We start from the raw sequence: 22,616 nt of genomic DNA on the forward strand, positions 1-22,616 counted from the left end.
TTATGTTCCAATCTCAGCCCTTGGTTTATAGCCCAATCTTGGCCTTAGGCCCACGGTTCAATCTCGACCCAACCTTGACTCGATTTTAGCCTTGCACTAGTTTGTAACAGCATCATTATCGCCACACGTTTGGCTCTCTCATGCTCACTCTAGATCTCATCCTCATTTAATAAAGGTCTTGTCGACACCATACCGCTATTAGGGAGTCTCGTCGACACCAAATAATCAGTCCTATCATCATACAACGCGTGATGCAAATATGCATGCAGGAAGACCTCTCATTCATTTATATAAATTAGCTCAATCAAGAGTCAAGGTATGTTCTTGTTAATCTACAAACACTCTGTCAATTCACTCTCTTACTTACTTAAGATTCGGAGTGTTTGCAGGTATTAGCCATCCCTCGAAATCCCTTCCTTACCATCGCAAGCTCACGTCCCACTGCCCCTTTTGACTCATAATTAACACCTATATTTTCAAATCAATTTACTCTTTATAATTTGACTTTATTTTTCTTGTTGCAATTCAAAATTTTCCTATTTTAGTTACATCACTGGACAATGCATTTTCAAGTCAATTTAATTTATGTATTTTTTACTTGTAACAAAAATTATTAAGTTGACTCATCTCACTTTATATATTTTTTACACATCAAAATATAATATTTAAATTAATTAAAAAATATACAAATATTTATGTAATCGAAACAACGAAAAGTTTGAATTGACATATGAAAAAAATTCAAAGTACATTAATTAATTTGACTACAAAATATAAGTAAAGTTATATAATTAAAATAACAAAAAATTTAAATAATTATGAAAATAAAGCATATAAGTATAAAAGAAAAATATGAAATTGGCCAAAATAATTTAGTTTCATTATTCATCATTGGAAACTCAATTTCATTATTTTTCATCATTTGAACACACCTTTAGGTCACACTTAGTTGAACGAAATGGTTTTAAATTGAAAGACAATGGGAATAGTATGGAATAAAATAGAATGACCATTCTATTTTGTTGTTACATTTGGCACAAGCATTGAAATAACTATTTAATTTTATTATTATGTTTTATATATCTTGATTTTGATGAAATCAAATGATATAAAAGTAAAAATATTATAAAGTAATATTTAATTCCAAATATTATATAATTATTGAATGTATGTTAAAATTTTATTTCCCTTTTTAGCTATAAATATTAAATAAAAATAAAATTTTAATTGAGTTATCAAATAATTTATTTAATGGCCTAAGAAAAATATTTTTTTATATTTTAAATGTCTATGAAATATAAAATATAAATATAATAATATGTAATCAATACAATTTAGGGATGAGCAGGAATTCGGGTAAACCAAACTAGCTAAATTGGGCTAATTAAACTTGCTGATTCAGTTCAATTTTTCACTAGTAGTGGTTCGATTCAATTATTTTTCTTCAATATTTTCGATTATTTAATTCAGTTCGATTATTAAGTTTGGTTTGGTTTGGTTATTTCTCTTAAAAATTTTAATTATTTGATTCAATTTTTGTTGGTATTAATAACCGAAAAGCTGAATTGAACCGAATTTTGCTATTTTTCAATTCGATCTAGGCTATTTTGTCTATTTTTTCACAACTTTTATCAGTTTGGTTATTCGGTTAGTTTGGTTTTATTTTATTTTTTCATGTTATTTGTGTTACTTTGATTTTCGGTTCAATTTTGTCGGTTTATTTGGGTTTTTAGTTCGGTTATCACAGTTCAACATTTGGTTAGTTCAATTTATGTTATTTCAATTAGTTCAGATGACTCGATCGATTCGGTTCGATTATAGACCTTTATTCGATTAATGACCAAACATATCGATTGCACACGCATAATACAAATTGGTAAGATATCAAAGATACATAAATAAATATCAACTAACATGACAACAATTTTTAGTGGACAATGGAGCCCAAGATAGCAAAAGATTTATATTGTGCCAATGTGTAATTTTTTAGAAAGTTAAAAAAACAAATTGAGTTAGTACCTGAATTTGAGAGATCCAATAAAAAAATGATAATAAAAAATGAGTTACCCTCGCCCCCTTAAATTTATGACTTATATTAATTAAATTTGGGATAGTTTGAGGATAGTTTGATAGCATTTCCTATCATTAAATATTATTTGACCCATAAACATGGCACATGCTTCTCAGCAATTATAGAGCTCATGCCCTATAAAACCAGACAAATAGGAGAAATATGGATAGACAATCATAGCACACATTCCATATGGGTAGATGTATGCAGATTTTAATCCATAAATACAACAACAATAAATCAAACCTTAGCCTTGCCACCTTACGTTGTCGGGTTAAAAATATTTATGATCTTAAATAATAATTAATTTCGTGATATTTTAATAATATAAATAAATATTAAAATTTATTAAAAATTTATTTTTATTACTTATTTAATAATATAAATAAAAAATACAGGATTTAGAGAATTGAGTATCTCATTATCTAAATGAAACAATAAAATAAATTGAATATAAATTCAAATAAAAAATTATCATAAAATATAATTTTAAAAGATATGAGACATTATTTTTTGAAACTATAAACATAGATCGTTAAGCCTCTCCATGCGCCTCTATGCGTCTCATGAGGGGTTTTTTGTCATAATACCCTATTTTGTAGCCCAAGATGTATAAAATGGGTGTACCAATAGCATTTTCCTTTAATATATGATCTCAAATTTTTATCTGAGCTGACATTAAATTTCTAATAATTTGGTATAAAGTAATGTATCTCATAGCGCATCTTGAATTTTAAATGACCAATTTATAAATAGGTTATTATTGATGGGTTTATAAACAATTTTATCATTAAAATTATCTAAAAAATAAAAATAAATTACAACGGTCAACACAATTTAATAAACGTTTAATTAAAACGTTAATATTCTCCGTATCCAAACGCACCGTTGCGCATCAGAACAGAAGGCACGTGCAAGATTCCGACGAAAGCCAGAAGGAGCAATCGGCGATTCGGAGCACGATTCGCTTGAGATCTCAAATCATCAGCGGCACCGGAACGGGATACAGAAGCACAGCTTCACGTAACAAAACAGAATGTCTGAGAAGAACTCCGTGGAGTTACTCAACCAATTGGAGCATATTTTGGACTCGGATCCTCGCATGTAAGCCATGTTCTTCTGTTTTTCCTTAAAACATTTACGCGCGTTCGATGTTCAGACGTGTACGCGCATATCAATTGAAGCTTTGCTTGATTTCGAGGTTTCGAATCCAAGGATTTTACAGTTTACCCCCAATAGAAACAACGGGAAGCTGATTTATGAGTTCACGAAACTAAGTAATATTAGAAAAGCCTCGCACTTTGATACTACTTGTAATATCACGTCTTTATCCGTGAGTATCAGTTAAAGTTAACTTTCTCCCTCTTGCACCATATCCAAAACCTCCTTAGCACACTAATGGTCTGGGATTAAATCACGATAACATAAAAGTCCCAATTGGTTCTTAGTGTTCTTCTATGCTTTCCTTAACTGGTCCTTGCTGGGAATTTGGTTAATTTAGAGTCCATGCGAAGCTTTCTTGATGATTTAGTCAAGCTTGTTTGTCATTTTTGTTATTTTCTTCCCCAGTTTACCTTATTTAGTTTGCTTAAATGAAGTGACGAGGTGGGGTTTATTCATCCATCCCAGTTCGTCACACTCAATGCAGATGCTGGTGGTCCTTTTCCCTCTTCTGATGGAACTGTGCATCAGCAAGAGAATGGAGTTATGGGATCAAGAGGATCAAAATTTAGTCCTTCTGGCATGGTTTTCTGGTGTAGAGATCATAAGTTGGGCATCTCAACTGAGGCTCTTCTTCCATTGTACAATGCGGCAAAATGTGCATTTATGGCTGCATATGAAAGATACAAAGCGTGTAACAAAGTATGTGCAAAGAACAATGGATCTGGGGGCAGTGATATGTCAAGTTACTTTTCATCTTCCCTAGATATCCTGGAAAGTGAAGTTATGAAGCATAGCAAGGCTCTTTTGTTGCTAAGTTGTGATTTTGGCACTGCATGGAATTCCAGGTTATTATATGTACATATATATAATTTTCATACCGTTAATTCCTTTTGGTCATTTTGACTTGCGTGGACCTAGCTTTGTCTGCTCAAATTTTGCTGCAAACTGTGTAAAGATGCTTGTCACTTCTGACCTGTGTTAGTTCTCCTTGTATTTATTTATTTATTTTTGGATGGGGGGAGGGGTGTAATAAAACTATGCATCACTGTGCTTGTCACTTCCTATCCATGGTCCATCTTCTGTGGAATTTCTTATTGTGAAACATTAGCACATATTAATTTGTTATTGATCACCAGACTTTATGTTCTTTAGAAATTAAATCAACCACATAAGGACAAGAGAGATGCTTCATTATGATCTTTTCAATTTTAAGAGACTAAATGCAACGATTTTGCATTAAGGAAAATCGGATTTTTTTTTCCAGTGCAGAACATTGATCTCTCCAACTGTACTATTTATTTTTCTCCTTAAAAAGGTTGGTGCCTGATTTTCTTGCTAAAAATATTCTTGACCTCAGGCATACTTTGGAGCTTCTTGCAACAAGGACCACGTGTTTTAGCTTCTGATTTGACTAGCAACAGTTTAACAAGGCTATTTTTACACATCTAACAAGGCTATTCCTCTTTTCATTGAATGTCTAAATCCACTGCTATTCTTTATAAAAGGTATCTGAAATAACTGCCGTACTGCACTGGGCAAGGAGTTATGGGCAGATTACTTCTTGCTCTATATTTGTAAGGGTTAGTGTTCATGTGGGTTGGCTATCCTGCCACTTATCCAGGTGCAGTTCACTGAAGTCCTTAAGAGTGTGAATAGGTCATTGATAGATGTATTTGAGAGTGCTTAGAGTATATTGAGGTGTTGGATACTATCATAATCAAGTTTGGAGTGTATTTCAACTTTACACATTTTTAGTATTAGCCATGAATTTTTTTACTTCAATATCCATTTTTAAGCTGATTTTTGGACCATTAAAAAGGAAACTTAAATAGGTGTAGTTTTATATCTCGTGAAGATTTTCCAATTTACCAACTTTGAAAATGAGTTTTTTTTGGGTAAATGAAACTTTGAAAATAAGTTGAAATCACTTTTACAGAGCTTCCTGGTAGAACTAGTCTGAACTAATCTATTATAACAATTTTAATGTTTTGAACAACTGAAGATCCCTTTGAACACACTTAAGATCAATAGAACTGATTTTTCAGATTTCTCATAGAGTTAATGTGACTTGCCTATTTTGGCCGACACCTGTTTTTTTAGAAGTTCTACGGGTTTTGCCCTCTATAACTATGAGTACAAAAAGAAGGACGAGAAATTTTAGTCTATACTTTTTTGGAGATTCATTAGAGGAAGATTATTGAGAATTTCAAATTCCAAGACTTCAAGATCTTGTTCTTCATTTTACTTTGTAGAGGTGAAGTAGGCCTTGACAATCAAGCAAACACTGAAGAAATATGCTGTAGGATGCTGTAATTGTGGGCTCAGCCCCTAGGGAGTCAGTTGCTTGTCTAGATTTGATCCTGCAAATTTTCTATGTTTACATATGATTTATTGTGGAGATTGAACTTAAAATGCTAATTTGAACCATTTGAACAAGGCAATCTCCAAGTACTATAAAAAAGCAGCAGTTTTCTACACTGCAGGAAAGACTCCAAGTAGAAAATTTCGTGTTGTTTTTTGTCATCTGAAACTGTTGCATTTCATCTGGATGGGCTGAGATATGCTTTTCTATCCTCAATTTCAATTTTGTATGAGTCTGAGTCCTTGCATATTGTCTTTATTTTGATGGTATGATCTTATGGAATTTGCTTCTGATCTATCAACTGGTATTGGTAGTGACATCAGTTTATCTGTTTATGTACTAAATAGGAAACTAGTCTTGTCAAAGTGGCAACATTTTCAGATGTTTGTGGATGAACTCTTCCTGTCAGCACTGGTTCTTTCTTATGCACCAAAAAGTGAATGTTCATGGAGCCACAGGTAATTGCAATCTATTTAAGCTGGATTGTTTTATACTCCCATAAGCATGTACTACTGCAAGTATTTGTTTGTGGCAGTGAAAAATAATTTTGAGTGTGAGGACAAAGTGAGTAATCCATTCTTGTTCTTGATGTGCTGCACTAGTATATTTGTATGTAATTTAATTTGCATGGCTTTACTCCCTTATATGCCATATTTATGCATTTTAAGTTCTTCAACTATTTGTAATAGTTATTTTTCCATAGTTATTGAACCCAATTCTTACAAAAGTCAATTACTGATAGGCGGTGGGTGATCAAGATGATTGCTGGAAAGTTTTCAGATCTGCAGGAGATTGTGGAAAAAGAATCTGAGCTAGTGCAAAACATAGCTGAGGTTAATTTCAGTTCAGGAACTAGCACATCTAAAGTTTAAACAGCATTATTAACTTATTTCTGCAGTTTCATTTAGTCTTCTAAGGGGTTCAACCCTTCCTTTGTTTCCTTGAAATAATATTAGCTTTACCGTAAAGGGTATAGTCTATTACCTGATTGCTCAATATAATTTTTCACAATGTTCTAAAACACGCTAGGCGCTAATAGTCTGGTGCCTAGGAAAAATGCTTTTTTTTTTCTCTCTCTCTTTTTTTTTTTAACTTTTGATGTAATTTGATGTTATTTTTAGATAAATCAAAGTTGGAAAGATAAGTGAAATAATGAAATTAAGCCTGAGAGAACAAACTGTTAGATTAGTTTTAGGTTCAAGAAGCCTGACTTTCTTTTTTCTTCTTTTTTTTTCCCCCCTAAGTATTGAGTAATTGACATTGAATTAAAATAGACAACTAGCTAATGACTTTATGAAACATTAACATAGATTATTAAGTTTAGGGTTTAGACTTTGTGAAATATAGCTTATAGGTATTACAAACAATAGAATCAAACAAAGACAGAACAAAAATAACAAAGCCAACAACAAAATACAATACAAACAAATAAGAAAGATGAACAAGAGCAAAATAACAAAGCGTGTGCACGGTTGCCTTTTGCTATTGCTGCAACAAGTAGCAATTTTTTGTACCGGAGGAAGAAGAACTCACAGATGATGGCCATACGTACTGGAGGAAGAAGAGCGAGAACGACGAAGAGACAATTGATGGAAGCAAGAGAGAGAAAGCGACAAGTCCATGAGAGACGACCCAGGCGGCGCGCGACGAGAGAGAGAAAGGGAAAGCGATAACGACAAGAGAAAGGGAAAGTGACGAGAGAGAGAAAGGGAAAGGGGAAATACTGAACAACTCAATATATTAGCATACACACACGCTTGGGCGGCCTAGGTGGCAACCCAGGCAGCTAGGCGCCTCCTGGGCTGCCTAGGCGCCGCCTGGGCCCGATTTATCCATCTCAGCGCCTAGGGGTGCCAATTTGGAAGTATTTGCGGTGGCCAAGGGCCACCTAATGCCTCGGCAGCGCCTACGGTTGCCTTTTAGAACACTGATTTTTCATGGGAAATGGATCATACATATTTTTGTCAGACATACTCTTTAAGCTAGAATGTTGTTTGCTTCAGGAAGCCATTCTTCTGAAATGTTTGTTGTAGGTTTTCTCTCATCACTTATTTTCTGTCGTAATGTAATAGCAGCACAATTTCCAGTGGACTGCATTGGTCATGAATAGACCCATGTGGAGCATTCCTGACTTTGTTGGTGAGGTAAAAATATAACAGAGAGCAACACATAATGGCCTTTACAGAAGTTGTGGCCATGGTTAGAGGATGTTGGAGATCTAGAATTCATGTAGCCAACCTCACCTAGTGGGATTAAAGCTTGTAACAATGTTGTTGTTTGAGAGGAACTTATTTTGTTTGGATGCTTAAATATATCTGGTTGTCAGCTATACATTCCAAATTAATTTAAGAGAAAGATGCATCAGATGTATGGTTGAGAGCTGCATCAAAGGTAATGCATGGTCTTTGGAATTTGACTTTCATTTTCTTCTCATTGCTAGGCCAGAGAACATATGGGAGGTAGTTGTCGTAGATAGGGATGAAAACTGACCCAAAATTTTGGGTTACATGACTCTCCATGGGATGAGTGTGGAGGCTTAATTACGCTGATAGGCATAGATTTTTGGGAGGGTTTATAATTCAATCCGCTACAGGCAGGGTAAATTTTAAGTGGCATTCACCTGAACCATCTAGTGGGATAAAGGCCGGATATGTTGTTGTTGTTGTTGTTGTATTCATCTGAACCATCCCCTGCCAATATATTATAAATATAGCCCAAATAGCTCCTTACCACCATAAAAAGTTTTCTACCTTTATTGCTTCTGAAGGATCAAGAGAGAGAAATAATGTTATGTTCCCAGTGGTCCATCCTTACTTTCTGATTTGCCACTTATTTCTCTATCTTGTCAGCACTTGGCAAAGAAAACCAAACTAAAAATATTGGACCCCATTATGTTTCTCTCTCTAATGACACTCATTTCATAGATGGTTAGATAAACCATCAGTTAGGGATAGACTCAACTTTTCTTGATGTTTTAGGGCCACAATAAAATGAGAAAGCTGTCAATTAACGTGACAAATGTGATTGGGCCTAGGTGGTTATTCAGTTGTGCAGATGTTAAGAAAATGAAGGGAAGAAGGAAGAAAGTTAAAAACACTAGCCTCACTTGTTGGGGGTTGGCTAGGGGGTGGAGGTCGGGAAATTCTTAAATGGGGTCAAGGATGTGTATCCTAACGTGATGTTGGTCTGGGAAGAGAATATGGTCTCCTCATTAGGGGCAGGTAGGGTTGAGGGAACCCTGTAAGTTCATTAGGGTCTTGTAATGCCCTTCTTGGGCTTTAAGCCTTTCCCCAGATGCTTGATGTTTTTTGTTCTTATTGTATAAGAGAGAGAGTTTGGGTAACAAACTGCTCTGGCATTACTCCCTGCTTAAGCTGCTTTTCCATATGAACTTCAATTTTTCCAGTTGCACCAGGTGTTGTGTTCTACATTGTATGTGTCATCACACAAACACATTTTGAGGCTTGGGTGAAAACACCAGAGAAGGATATTCTTCAATTCTTTTTCAATGTAACCTGAATCTATTGGATTAATTGTATTGGAAATCCAAACTGAGTAAAAGACAAAATAACCGTGGAGAAAATTCTATCGCATGCACAATGATCCAAGACTCTTATTCAGGAAGTCAATTCTGTCAAAGTGCTTAGAGATACGTCCAAGGAACTATTTATTGAAGCTTCCATTGAATCAAGTTGTATTGTGTGAATTATATAGCTTACTTTCAGATTTTACAAATAAAGATAAAACTGTAATAGCTTTAAAAAGCCTAAACAAAGTCCTTTTGTTAATCTGTTCGCTTTTATTTCAGAAATCAAAAATGAATTATCGTGCATGGAATCATCGCTGCTGGTTAGTTTCTTATATGACAAGAGGACAGGTGAGATTTTAAACTTTCCAGATTTATTGCACTTTAAACGAGCATAGTTTTTTCTGTGTCTGTTTGCATTCAACTGATAATGCAATGTGCACAAAAGATTCGATTAAAGAAGTTTTTGGTATGTTGCTTCCATTCTGTTAAAAGCTTTCCCTCCAATTTTGATCCTTGTAATTGTGTTAATTTGTGATCACTTTCCGTTTCAATCATTTCCCCACTTCCTTTCAATCATCACAGGTGCATCCTTACATTTACTCTTAAGGTATTCTTATTCTGAAATAGTCTTGATTTCCTTTGCATGGTTCTTTTACACAAAGTGCTTGCATTAGGTGCTCCAAGAGTTGAACAAATCCAGGGATTGGACTGGACTACACATTGCTGATAGCTCCTGCTTTCACTATCGCACTGTGAGTTTCTACTATTTCATTCAAACTATCCTTTCAGTAATTTCATCTGATTAGGGTATGATGATATCAGTACTGTTCTGAGCAGGGGTGGCAATGTGTTGCCCATTTATCCATTTGCATATCCATTTAGTAAATGTTCAAAATATGTCTTATGTCTATATCCTTCAAATAGGATTTTTTTCGAACTTATTTCAATTTTAAATGGGTAATTAGGGCTTATTTTAGTAAATGTTAAAATAAATTTTATCTCTATGACTCAAAATATGATTTTTTTTATAATCATTTTAGCTTTAAATAGGTAAATGAGACCCATTTATTGACCCATTACCATTGTTGAATTTTTATGGAGACAAAACATAAAAAATGTCTTAAGAAGGAACAATGAAAATGTGAAACTGAAAAAGTTGTGTAACAACTTCATTCAATACATCTTCCTTAAATACAAAAGAGTTTTAACAGAAAACTAAATGACTCCTAATTACTAGGCATGATCTTCCTATTAGCAAGCCAAAAAACAAACACCACTAACCCACTACTAACTTCCTAAAGATTTGGTAAGACATGGCATATTCAGTTTGACAACTTCCCATGCACATGTCAGCAGCCCATGTCTGCATAATGCAGCTGATGAGGCATTTTTGCAACAGCCATCCCTAATCTGTGTGTGTGTTTATTGTTTTTGTATGTGTTGCATCCATGTGTGTCATTTTTCTAGGTCATAGAAGTCACTTGTTTTAGAAGGCCATAATTTTATCTTCTTTGACTTCTTTGCAGCTTAAGAATTTTTTGACAGTGATATCAGTTTCATTGCTCTAACTTTCTTCATCCTTATCCATATTCTGGATTTTGTGGCATGAATTCTGTGCCCAATTCACCAGTTGACCAGTAATTTGTGGCCTTAAACAACATCTGGTCAGTGTGGATGCACATTTTCTGCAGCTGTTCTGGTCAAAAGGGTTAGCCCCATTTTGTGTTGCTTGAAATGGCTGGCATGGATGACCGTGCAGTAGGTCAATGAACGTTTATTGCTTTCTTTTTTCAAAAATACTCTCTGTCCTATTGTAATTACATTTTCTCAAACTTGCAAATATCCTTGGACATAAAGTTGGAGATTGATAATAAACTTTTCTAAATTGGCCTCTCACTTGTAAAACTGCCTGTGTTTAATACTGTGTGAGGGAAAAACTGAAGTTGTTTTGAGGCTTCATAAAGTCACACTATTTTGGTTCTTTCATTATTTGGGTCCAAGAGAGAGTTTCTTATGCATCATCTGCTGGATGGGTTCAATTTTATTGAGGGACTTCACTAACGTTTCTTTGTCTATTTTTGTGCATAACTTAAGTATAAATGTCTATGCTTTTAAAACGTTCTCATATTACTTAGCAAAAATGTTTTTTTATTATTTTTTTTTTATATATAATTCAACTAATATGAATGGGATAAATCAGTGCTACTAAAGGCCCAAGGCATGCTAAGATATAAAAGGGTGTTGGAGCCTAAGGTGCAAGGCGAGGCATGGGCTTAATGGAACTAGGCATATGCTAACTAAAAAAAAAATAAAAAATATATATTCTAGTTGAAGAATAAGGTATAAAATAGATCCTAACAGCTAATAACATATTCATAAACATGTTATCAAGAAAATTAAATAATTCAATATATATTAATGAAAAGAACAATAAAAAATACCAAAAGATGCAATTTAAAAGTCTTTAAGTCAATTTAAATTAAATTTTAAATAATTTATAGGTCTTAAATTTTAATTAAGATTAACTAATTATACATTTTAAATAATTTAAAAATCATCCTCATCACCAAGATTAAACATTTCCATATTTTCATCATTAGAAGCATCATCTCTAATATCTTCTTCCACATCATCTCTCTCTCTATCTTTATTAAGTTCAAATTCAATTGAAGCATTTGAAATAGTCGTCTTTTTATTCATCAAATTTGTAGTTGAAATAATAAATATAAACTCTAAATAGTAAAAAATTAAATAAAGTAATCAATAGTAAAATAAAAAGCATAAAAAACAGTTAAAAAGGTCTAGGTGCACCTAAACCTAAGGTGCACTTGGGTGCACTTTGCTTGAGTGCGCCTGCCTGGAAGCATTCTAGGTGCTCAAGGTGCACCTTATGCCTAGGCACACCTTTAATAACCCCCCCCCCCCAAACTGTAGTTCCTAGGTGGGAGGAGACAAAGCAACATACCAAGCTTTAATCCTATTAGGTGGGGTTGGCTACATGGATCCTAGCCGGCCACTTATCTCTATCTATAGTCTATATATATATTTATTTATTTTTGAAGGTCATTATTATGCTTCCACAGTTTTCCTTGTTTTTTCTCTACTACTAATTTCTTTTGTTTTTTCTACTCTCTTCACAAGAGCATCTATTAGGGCGTGTTTGATAGCCAACTTTTTTCATGGAAAGACAAATTTTCCACCTAATTTCCAACTTGTGCATTGTTTGATAGCCATTTTTTTTAAGGAAAATTATTTTCCTTACAATGGTCATAATGGTCACACGAGGGCATTTTCCTTCAAATCATGAAAATCAAATTCCTTTGGGGGGGGGGGGAGGAGATAGAATTTTCTAGGCAATTGAAAATAGGGGATGGGTGGATGAGGGAGAAGGGCAAGTGGGTGGGGGAGGATTTGTAAATTATTTATATTTTGTATTTTTAATAATTAATAAATATAAATATATAAAAAGAAAAAAGAAAAAATATTCTATATAAATTATTTCTTTGGAAAACAAAAAAAAAAATAATTTTGTAGTTTTATTTCTTTGAGAAAATAATTTAATTAATTTAAAATACATTATTATTTTAATTTTTCTATACAAAATTTAATATTTTTCAATACATTTTCACTATTGAATTCCATAAAAATGACCAAATTTTATGAAAAATATTACCAATCAAACACCAAAAGATGGAAAATAACATCATTTTTCAAATAGAAAATTATACCAATTAAACAGGTTAAATTTTCAATTTTCAGGAATTCATTTTTTCTGCAATTCAATTCCCTGGAATTCATTTTCTTTCCACTCAAATTTTACCCTTGCAATCAAACGCACCCTTAGTGTTGTTTTCACGTAATCAAACCATCTTAATTATGTTTCATGCATCTTATTCTCAATAAAGGTTGCTCTGACTGTATTATTTTGTAATTTTGTCTTGATTGTATGGCTATAAATCTATTATAACATCTTCATCTCAGTTAGGCTCATATTTTGCACATGTTAGCGCTTTTACTACCTAACATTCCATGCCATACAATAGGGCTAAACTTTTAGCTGCCCAATGAAACTTCTCTTTCGGCTTTAAAGGAATTTTATAATCTTATAAAATGGCAGATGCAATTCTTCGTTTCAACAATCCTGCAATTTCTTTTTTTTTTTCCCCTTGTTTTTTGGCAGGGAATATTGTAATGCTATGGATGGATGAATCCTCTAGTGCTAGTTCCAATGTAATTTGATAGCTTTTTAAGTTATTTTTATGGTTCCCAATATGGAAGTGCATTTTGTTCTATTCTGGTGAAAATGCCATGGCAAAATTATTTTTCCTTTCCCAGTATAATATGCATGTCTGATCATGTTGATAGTTTGAGGAAAAGTTTTTTATTTCTTATCTTTTTTATTTAAATAAAACATTACCAAAAGAATACACAACATTGCCCATATAATATGGGATTGACCTCATAAAGGATATCCAAAATAATGCTAAAGCCCTGCAGTATGCACGGCTACAATCTGCCAAATTCAGGAAAAAAAGTCAAGAAACCCCATGTTATTTTCTGGTGATGTTGCTGGGCCATCTTCCTTATGGGTATGACTTTTACTGATTTGCAGCGGCTAATTCTCAGAATGTTAGAAGATTCATGTGAGAAACAAAATCAAATTGCATTGTCTCCTTACAATGTAGAACTTAGTCAAATGTGGAAGGTATGCCCTTGCCTTTCTTTTTTCCATAATTGTTTAACTTTTATTCTTTGGAACTAGCGCTAGAGGATTAATTTTTTCACATTCTATTCTGCCCAAAAATCATTGTGTAAAATTGCATTCTCTGCAAGCGAACCTGTAATATGCTTTTTTATCCTTTGGTCCCTGTGTTTTCTGGTACTGAATCCTAGATATCTTTCCTCTTTACCATCCCTGCATAATTGTCAAACTTAATCCTAACAACTATGTATTTATTTTTGCATTAATGTTATTGTAGGTTGTTATAATTTTCTCTTAACATGTTCAATCATCTTCACTGGCATGGACCTGTTGCAACCTAGAACCATACACGTAAGGTTTGGATGGGGAATAAAGAGAGATTGCCAGTTTTGACCTCAGTATCTTACTTCTGCCGTCAACTTCAAATCCTAGCTTGATCAATAATTGCTTATCCCTAATTTTTTCAGTTGTTGTCTCCTTTCAAAAGCTTCCTTGGATGGTAGTTTATTGTCACTCAGAAAGCAAATGAGAAAAGGTTATTGTTTATCCTTTTTTAGGGGTGGGGGCTGGGTGGGGTGGGGACATGTGGGTTATGGAAGATGATTTCAGCAAATTCAGAAGGAATAATTGCTGCAGCCTCAATTAGCATTCTTACATTTCATCCAAAAATAATAATAAAAGAACAAAGCAGAATAAGACCGTAAGTTTACAATATGGCAAGGTCCTTCCCTGCTATTGCGGTTGACTAACAGAGCAAGGATACAACTGAAAGCATACATGAAATAAAAATGAGTTTAATGTAATAAGAAACAAAAATGGGTTAGATGTCACACTAATTATGCCATATGTGGAGTTCATCAAAGTTTAACTTTATTACATATATAATTATAACATATCAGCCACCAATCCTACCACCACCTAGATCCAAATTGATCGCAAGTTCGCAACTTCCACTGTGGCACTGCGTCACCTCCATCAGAGCACACCTAGCTTTCTTGTCCCAATCCTTTCCCAGGTACCAGGAATTTCAATGACACTCACCCACCTTGAACTTCCATAACCAAACCAATATCAAACCACAATTTCTCTCCTGCCCCATTCGTTGACACCAACTTCACCTCATCCCCCTTTATATATGCACGCATATCATTCTAACTGTCATTATGTAGAAAACAAAAAAGTAGCGGCTTCTTTTCTTCTCTTCTCTCCTTTTAGCACAATTTTTTTTCTTCTTTGATGATAAGTAAATATATGTTCTAGAAGGAGCATAGCATGTCTTATTTTAGCATATCCTATATACAGTCATTTGAATTTTTCTATATTTTCTTGACTCTCTTTCTATCACCACCTTCAAGAAAGGGGAGAAAAGCAACCAAGAAAGAAGATGGAAAGCTCAATTTTGTACTTTCATAGTTTAGCACACGAACTACACTGCAAGGTTTACACATCCTATCACCAATAAATTAAATGTTTGGTCCGGTGCCCCTTGTTTGTGTGTGTGTGTGTGTGTGTTGGGGGGGTAGGGGGTTCTTGTGGCATGTCAATGCACAGTGGGGTATTCAGATATAGTTTTTTTTCTGTCATGTATTTCAGGGGCATAATTATAAGTAGACTACAAATTTAATGTCCTTAAAACCCCGGAAGGTTTGTTACTAACTGATTTATAGGAAAGTTCACTGCAACTAGTTCCAGTAAGAGAAATTCAGTTTATTTAACGTAGTCATGTGGATGTGCACTACATGTATTTTTTTTTAAGAGAAAAGGTAGTATGTTTGGTAACTTTACCAAGTAGTTAATTTTTGAATATTTTTCTGGACAATGTATTATTAATTGAGCACTGTAATTGCAAGTGTTAGTTCTGTTGAAAAGTGGAGGATCTGTGTATCTTTATACAAGAATATGGTCAGTGTCGTTAATTCAGTTCAAAACTGGAACAAAATGAACAAGAAATAGTTAATAATCCTGTTCCTCAAGCATCCTTTTATATCCTTGAATGTATTTTATCTATTAGTTGCTAATCTTTTCAAACTTGCAGTCCTATCTCTTTATTCCTTGGACTATTAAGAATTTACTATCTTGGATTTCAACTATGTGGTTGTGACAGGAGGAGCTTGACTGGAATGAGACCTTGATTAACCGTTACATGGGTAGAGAGGTAATCTGATCTAACTAAAGTTAAGTTTTAATTGTTTTTGTTAATGCTAAACATTTTACATTTCAATTTTGTAAGATATAAATAAAAAAGGGTCTTTGGGGATTGATATCAGTTTGGATACAATTATAGAAGTGCCATATTCTCCTCCTGCAAACTTCAAACCGTCCCCTTGAGGTTATGAAGTGGAGGCAACCGTGTCTTCTTCTCCCTTGGGTGTCCACACGCAAAACTATTAAAGATGAATGATGTCAAATGATTAACATTTAGAAGTCTAAATTTCTATATCAACCCTAAGTTCTCTGTTAGCCATAGTTCAACACAAACATATACATACGGGCATTTATATATATGTATACAATACTTCAATGCATAAGTAATGCATGGCATATGTAGCCATACAGTTCAATAGCAGTGTAGCTTGCTATTAGGGTTGTTACGTGGTCCATATAACTTCAACGGCTAAATAGCATAAATGGTTGCTGAACTTTGCACTAATATACAAAAAAGTCATTAAACTTCAATTTAATATACAATTCCATAACTACAGTCAATTGTTGTTAAAAAAGGCTAACGAAATGCTGACTTTTTTGTACTTTAGTGCAAAGTTTAATGACTTTTTTATACTAATACAAAGTTAAAGTAACCTTTTTGTATTTTTTGTGTAAAGTTTAGTGACCATTTGTGCTATTTAGCCGTCCATGTTGTTAGCCACACCTGCAACCCATTAGTCTCTTTTAATGGTAATTGACAGTAGTTATAGAATTATGTACTAAATTGAAATTTAGTGACCTTTTAGTTACAAATTGAAGTTTAGTGATGTTTTTGACTACAAGTTTTAGATACGATGGTAAGGTTAAAATTTCGTCCAATAATATTAATCTGTTATTTTCTTTGGCAGGCTCTGTGGCTTTATCGCCGCTTCCTCTCACTTGGTTGGATAAAGCACTTTTCAACTAATATTTGTGATTTATCCGTCCATTCTGATCATAAAGATGCCACAAATCAAGAGATTGCCATCTTTATGGACAGGGAGTTGGGATTATTCCATTCCTGCTCAACCATTCCAGATAATCAATTTGAAGATTTCCAAGCACAGGCAATATTTTCTGCTACATACATCTTGTGGTTGACAAAGGTAATAGATTTTTTGCAGCATTAATTTAATTTTTTAAATTCATTTTACAATTTTTCCTTAATTGGTTGTTTCTTTGTGCACATTAGCAAATCTCAGAGATTCTGGGAATTAAGTTTCAAGGGAAGTTACCAGCAAGTGAGCTGATGACCATTGTGAGTGAGATATGCCCAGAAAAGATCTTTCTTTGGCACTCTTTCCAGGATGAATGAGAAAGCATGCAATAATTATTAGGGATTAGTCTTAAGAAATGTGAAATAATCAAGTATTTCCATGTCTACCCATTGCAACTGTAATATGCATATTGGGTGTAACTAACCCCGCAGTGGGATCAAAACTTGATCTGATGTTTATTTATTCAAAATATACCAGCAAATTATTATTCAGCAACACTTTCATAAATGTGAATCATTATGATAAGGTTTTTTTTTTTTAAATGAATGAATACAAGGGATGCTGTATTAGTTTTATTTTTTTTTTTCTTTCTATAATGTGAGAAACTCGAAGGATCCCTAGTAGACAGATGGTCTTTGGCCTGTACTATCTCAATCTCTTTAAAACTTACGGTCCTTTTATACCCCAACCTGAATAACAGATAGGTTTGATGTGAATCAAACTCTCGGGTCTGATCTCTCAGATAGACACAAGAAACTGCACAATTCTGTATGAAAGTAGATTTGAACTTATGATTTCATAGTATCTAAACCTCTCAAACGCATGCAATGGATTATTTGCGCTAACCCAAGGGGTTCATTAGTTTTGTTTTTAAGTTTCTAAATAGTGAGGTTCTATTTGTATAGAATTACGTATTTACATAATTTATCATATAAACCTCCTTGCAGTTAGTTCTCCACATTAACTGGGTGGGCTAAGTTTAGTACTTCAGCCCATCATCATGGACTAATCAGAAATGGTAAGCATAAGGAAGCTGCTTCCCTAACACTCATGCAAACCCATCATTGGGAAATGCCACAGCAGAACTTAGCCATAATAATAATAAAGAAAGAAAGAAATGCCATAGCAGAAACACAGAATTAAAATGTGCAGTGAACAGCAGGATACAAGAAGGAAGAAAGCTACATTCTCCTAGGGAATGATGGGTAGGTCTGCAGCAGGTTTGATATGTGATAACACCATAATGCGTTACTATCAAAATAAGCTTATGCAACCAATGTAATGTTTTGTGATTGGATAAAGTAAGCAAAAAACTCAGCATCTGACAAGTAATTACATGCTATAGTTACTAAAGTCAGAAATTTTGTCAAAGTCACTACATCTACAAAAACACTTGGGCATCCTCCAATTTGATGTAGAACAATCTTGCAAAGGGCTCACTTGATTCAAGATTTAGGTAGAAGAGAAACCATGAACCCTTTTGTACAAGAATATCCAAGAATTTGCAGCATGGAGGTGGTAGCCCTGGCGGTCTTGAGGTGCTAAGGCATCGGCCTGTCACAAGGACTCCTCCTGACGAAAATTTGATGATGATGATTAAGGTTTGGACAAGGGCGGACAAGGGCAGGCAAATTTCGAAGAGAGCAGCCCCAGCACCTAGGGCATTCAAAGGAAAGAACAGACAGAAAGTAGCACAAATGAGTTAAGACAAGCAGAGAGTAAAGACACGTTCACAGCATTAAACAGGTAATCCTAGGCATTATATGAGAGCTGCAGAAAGAACAGACAGAAAGGTATTGTTAGAAGTGGCAGTGTCTAAGAGATTGGAGATCCCCCAGCGTGTATACTAACACTGACAAATTAACTTTTGACAACTACCATATGTATTAGGCCTGGTGACATGCCCTGTGGGATTAGAAATAAAAAAAAAAAAATTGCAATTTTACCTGCTCAGTGTGACAAGGTTTCCTGTGTGAGAACCTTCAATGCAATCAACTTCTGTTGCAATTCCAAAGCTTCTTCTGTCATTCCAGCTGAAGCTACCCCTTTAAGTATGACAGAATATACTGCCTTATCAGGTCGGCTGTGACTTGAAATCATTATTTCCAGGACCTGTAGTGCAATGGATACCTTCTTTTTCTTACATAATCCATGGATCACAGATCTGTAGGCACCATTTCTGACCTGATGATTTTTCTTAACCATCTCCTTTAATATTTCTACAGCTTCCTCAACTAGATCCATCCGACAAAACCCCCCTAATAGGCATCTATGGGTGATATCATCTGGAATAATTCCACACTCTATCATGGACCTGTATACTCCCATAGCTTTTTCCATCCAACCCTTCTTTGACAATCCATCAATCACGATATTATATGTGATCAAACTAGGAGAACAGTCAGTATCACCTAAAATTTGAAGAATTTGGAGGGCTTCGTCTATCATGTCCTCTTTACAAAGAGCACGCAGGAGGATATTAAAGGTGATTATGTCAGGGGAGCAGCTTTGGTAAACCATCTGTTGTAGAAAGTCAATGGCACGATCAAGAAGCCCATGCTTGCACAAACCATTGATCATAATATTGTAGGTCACAACAGTAGGAGGATGAGAAGTCCTATTCATGAAGGAGAAAATTTCATCTACCTCATCCCAGTAGCCATGGCTACTAAGAGAATGCAGAAGAGTGTTGTAGGTTATAGCATTGGGCTCCATCCCAAGCGATAGAAGATTGTGAATAACCAAAGCAGTATCTCCAAAGTTCCCTCTTTTACATGTAAAATTAACGAGTGAATTGTAGGTCACAAGATCAGGATAACAACCTTCAATTGCCAAATCTTCCAACACTTCTATAGCCCGTAAAATCCCACAATGCTGGCAAACTAACTCAATCAGAACAGTATATGTGATCACGTAAGGAGGGCATCCCTTTCTCAGTTGATCCCTCCAAAATCCAATGGCCTGATCAGAGCTACCATCTTCAAACATATAGCGCAATATCGTGTTATAAGTAATCACATCGGGGGAGCAACCGCTTGAGCTCATGTCCCCCAAGATGTTAATGGCAGATTTTAATTGTCGCTTTTTACATAGGCCACCAATCAACATGTTGTATGTGATAATATCTGGAACACCACCTGACATAACCATGATTTTCAAGATCTTGGAAGCCTTGTCCGTCTGTGCAATGTTTACAAGGCCCCGGATTAAGTTTATGCAAGAAGGGAAATGTGGAATTTGGTTTCGACGAGCCATCACATCTATCAATTTTGATGCCTCAACTAACTTTCCACAGCTGCAGAAACGTTGAAGGATTTCATTGTTAGTTTCTTCATCGTTCTCAACAAAGGGCCCATCCGAAGACAACATAGAGGAATTAAGATGTTTCTTTACGTATATTCGATCTCTGAGTTTCTTCTCAACATCCATGACATGTCTATCTGAGTTCCAGTCATCCAGGTTGTCCTCGTTGACTCTATCAAGGCAAATGCCTATTTGTGGGGATCTAGACTGCAGTGAAATTGCGTTTCTTTTAAAACCAACATCTCCCCTCCACTGAAGAGAAGGTTGAATTTTACAGTGACTCCAGGTAGAATAATTCAGGGGAACTCCTGATGGTCTTTTTGACAAACCAGGGCCAGCAGCAGAGGAGAAGTCCATTTGGTTCAAATGTAAATCATGCAAAGATGGAGTCTCGACCAAAAACTTCCGAAGCATAACTGTATTATGATCCATTTTTCTCTTATCAATGAATACCAGAAGGGAGCACAGACGCTTATACCATCTCTTCAAGCCTCTTTCTCCAACTAATTCAAGCGAAACCAGAACTAATATCTAGCAAGGAAAAGCACAAACTTCTTTCCTGTAGCTCATCCAACCGAAACCAATATGTATCCAGCACAAGTCATTCAGCTTTGCTTTTACAGTTCAGGAAGAAGATTGTTAGCCTGCAGTGTATAACCGTGTAAACACAATAAAACAGTATCAATACCAAAAAGGGCAAACATTAAACAAGAAAAAAACAAAAACAAAATTGCAGAGATAACACAAAATTGACGAAAATTCCAACTTAAAAAGAAAGGGCCAGGTGTGTGTGTGTGTGTTGGGTGGGGTGGAATTTCTTAGATTCAGGCATGAGAACACAGCCAGGTCTCATAACAGCAGCAAACGAAATAAAACATTTTGCCGTAATTTTATGGATTATTGGGATAATATTTCAAAATTTCAAGAACAAACAAAGAATGCAATTTGAAGTTTCTGAACGTCCAGTTCATAAAACTCATGTCAGAATAATTTCCCATTCAAATTTGAATTGATTATAAGGAGGGGAAAAAAGAGAGAGAGACGGAAACTTCTGAAACCATATACAGTCAAGCAATCAGTTCATTGTTTTAGAGCCGTATGCAGGACAAGAAACTGAAATAATTGGAGCCCAACATTAAATGCAGAACAAAACTCATTCCAGGAAATTTTGATTGAGAATTAACATTTTCAGTTGGAACTGAACTGAGAACCGTCATGAGGGAGGCATCAGAGTGAGAAGATAAAAGAAAGCAGCAGAATACGGAACGGAGCCCTAACAGAGGAAGGCATAAAAAAGAGAGAAATGCAGATACGAAATGCCTTGCCTGGGCGGCGGCGGCTAATCTGCTTTGAGCGCTTGCTTTCTTTCTTCTTCTCCGTCTCGTCGTCGCATCGAGGGCGTGGCAGAAGAACAGTGACGATCTCGCGTTTGTTTGGTTTGGCGAACTAATCGAGGAGGAAGGTCCGTTAAAATCTAGGGCTACAATTAAGCAAAATTACAGCCTGCCCCACTACTAATTGTGATTTACATTTTCCACCCTAAAACCTCAAAGCCGCTCGCCCGCCACGCCACACCACTCAGGTGTCGGAACATAATAAATTTATATATAAAAACATATTGAGTTTACTATTTTTAATCTGAATTGTAATTATTTTTTTACCGTTTAAATTATAAAATATTTTAAACGTGTTTAATACTTTTTTTTATTCTTTTATATTTTATTAAAAGATATTCATAACGAGAATTACAAAAATCAAGTACAGTCCCTACTGAAAGTAATTTAAGACTTGAATCAGTAATTTGATTATACCTCTAAGCATCCTTTATGAATGAGATTTATAAGGGGGGGGGGTTGTGGAATCCGCCAGTTTATGCTTATATTAGTTGGTTAAAAATAACCATTATCCCAAAAGAACGAGGAATTAACTTAAAAAAAATTGTTATAATGAGAAATGAAAACTAGATGCAAATAAAGAAGAGCAAACAATGCAAAGCACCTTTTTAAATTTAATGGCGTTCAAATTCCAGCAGTACAATCAGATTCATGATCCGCTTAGAAAGTTCTCAGGCAGTTTCAGTTTCAATTCAATCCTTATCTAGGATCATTCATTCCTGCCACAATAACACACATATATTTTTATAACCAGATATGTATATATATATATATATATGCATATTTTTTAATTTTTATATTAAAAAATAAAATATATATACGGAATTGGTTAAAACCTAACCTAACTGAATAAACACGCCTAACCATATTTTTAAGCTGAAAGACCATTATTTTGGGATTGACTCTGGG

At 34.7% G+C, this 22,616-nt stretch overlaps 2 protein-coding genes across 4 annotated transcripts; one reads left to right on the forward strand and one right to left on the reverse strand.

Moving 5' to 3' along the window:
* Positions 1–2,955: 2,955 nt before the first annotated feature.
* On the forward strand, positions 2,956–17,599 carry LOC127797127 (uncharacterized). 3 transcript variants are annotated; one of them, XM_052329703.1, is made up of 10 exons: positions 2,956–3,175; positions 3,670–4,080; positions 5,945–6,055; positions 6,340–6,430; positions 9,406–9,474; positions 9,801–9,878; positions 13,739–13,831; positions 15,933–15,983; positions 16,882–17,118; positions 17,215–17,599. In XM_052329703.1, exons 1-10 carry the CDS (start codon positions 3,108–3,110, stop codon positions 17,260–17,262), a joined length of 1,257 nt encoding a protein of 418 aa, XP_052185663.1. In that variant the 5' UTR covers positions 2,956–3,107; the 3' UTR covers positions 17,263–17,599. The 3 variants fall into 3 exon arrangements, with proteins under 3 accessions (XP_052185663.1, XP_052185662.1, XP_052185664.1); XM_052329702.1 differs by having other exon boundaries at positions 17,205–17,596; XM_052329704.1 differs by lacking the exon at positions 13,739–13,831 and having other exon boundaries at positions 17,205–17,597.
* A 534-nt stretch (positions 17,600–18,133) lies between these two features.
* Positions 18,134–22,579, reverse strand: LOC127797125 (pentatricopeptide repeat-containing protein At1g08610). Its single transcript, XM_052329701.1, has 4 exons — positions 22,549–22,579; positions 22,312–22,426; positions 18,957–20,957; positions 18,134–18,666 (listed from the first exon to the last, which is right to left on the reverse strand). Exon 3 carries the CDS (start codon positions 20,743–20,745, stop codon positions 18,961–18,963), a length of 1,785 nt encoding a protein of 594 aa, XP_052185661.1. The 5' UTR covers positions 20,746–20,957; positions 22,312–22,426; positions 22,549–22,579; the 3' UTR covers positions 18,134–18,666; positions 18,957–18,960.
* Between the last annotated feature and the right edge of the window lie 37 nt (positions 22,580–22,616).

This window comes from Diospyros lotus, chromosome 3, assembly GCF_014633365.1.
Source record: "Diospyros lotus cultivar Yz01 chromosome 3, ASM1463336v1, whole genome shotgun sequence".
Taxonomy (NCBI): Eukaryota; Viridiplantae; Streptophyta; class Magnoliopsida; order Ericales; family Ebenaceae; genus Diospyros; species Diospyros lotus.

Excerpts from the sequence above, each read along its gene's own strand:
- LOC127797127 (XM_052329702.1), top strand. The coding sequence starts at position 3,108 with ATGTCTGAGAAGAACTCCGTGGAGTTACTCAACCAATTGGAGCATATT. Across the intron at positions 6,056-6,339 it reads GAATGTTCATGGAGCCACAG|GCGGTGGGTGATCAAGATGA; the intron begins GTAATTGCAATC and ends AATTACTGATAG. Across the intron at positions 13,832-15,932 it reads AACTTAGTCAAATGTGGAAG|GAGGAGCTTGACTGGAATGA; the intron begins GTATGCCCTTGC and ends TGGTTGTGACAG.
- LOC127797125 (XM_052329701.1), bottom strand. The coding sequence starts at position 20,745 with ATGGATCATAATACAGTTATGCTTCGGAAGTTTTTGGTCGAGACTCCA.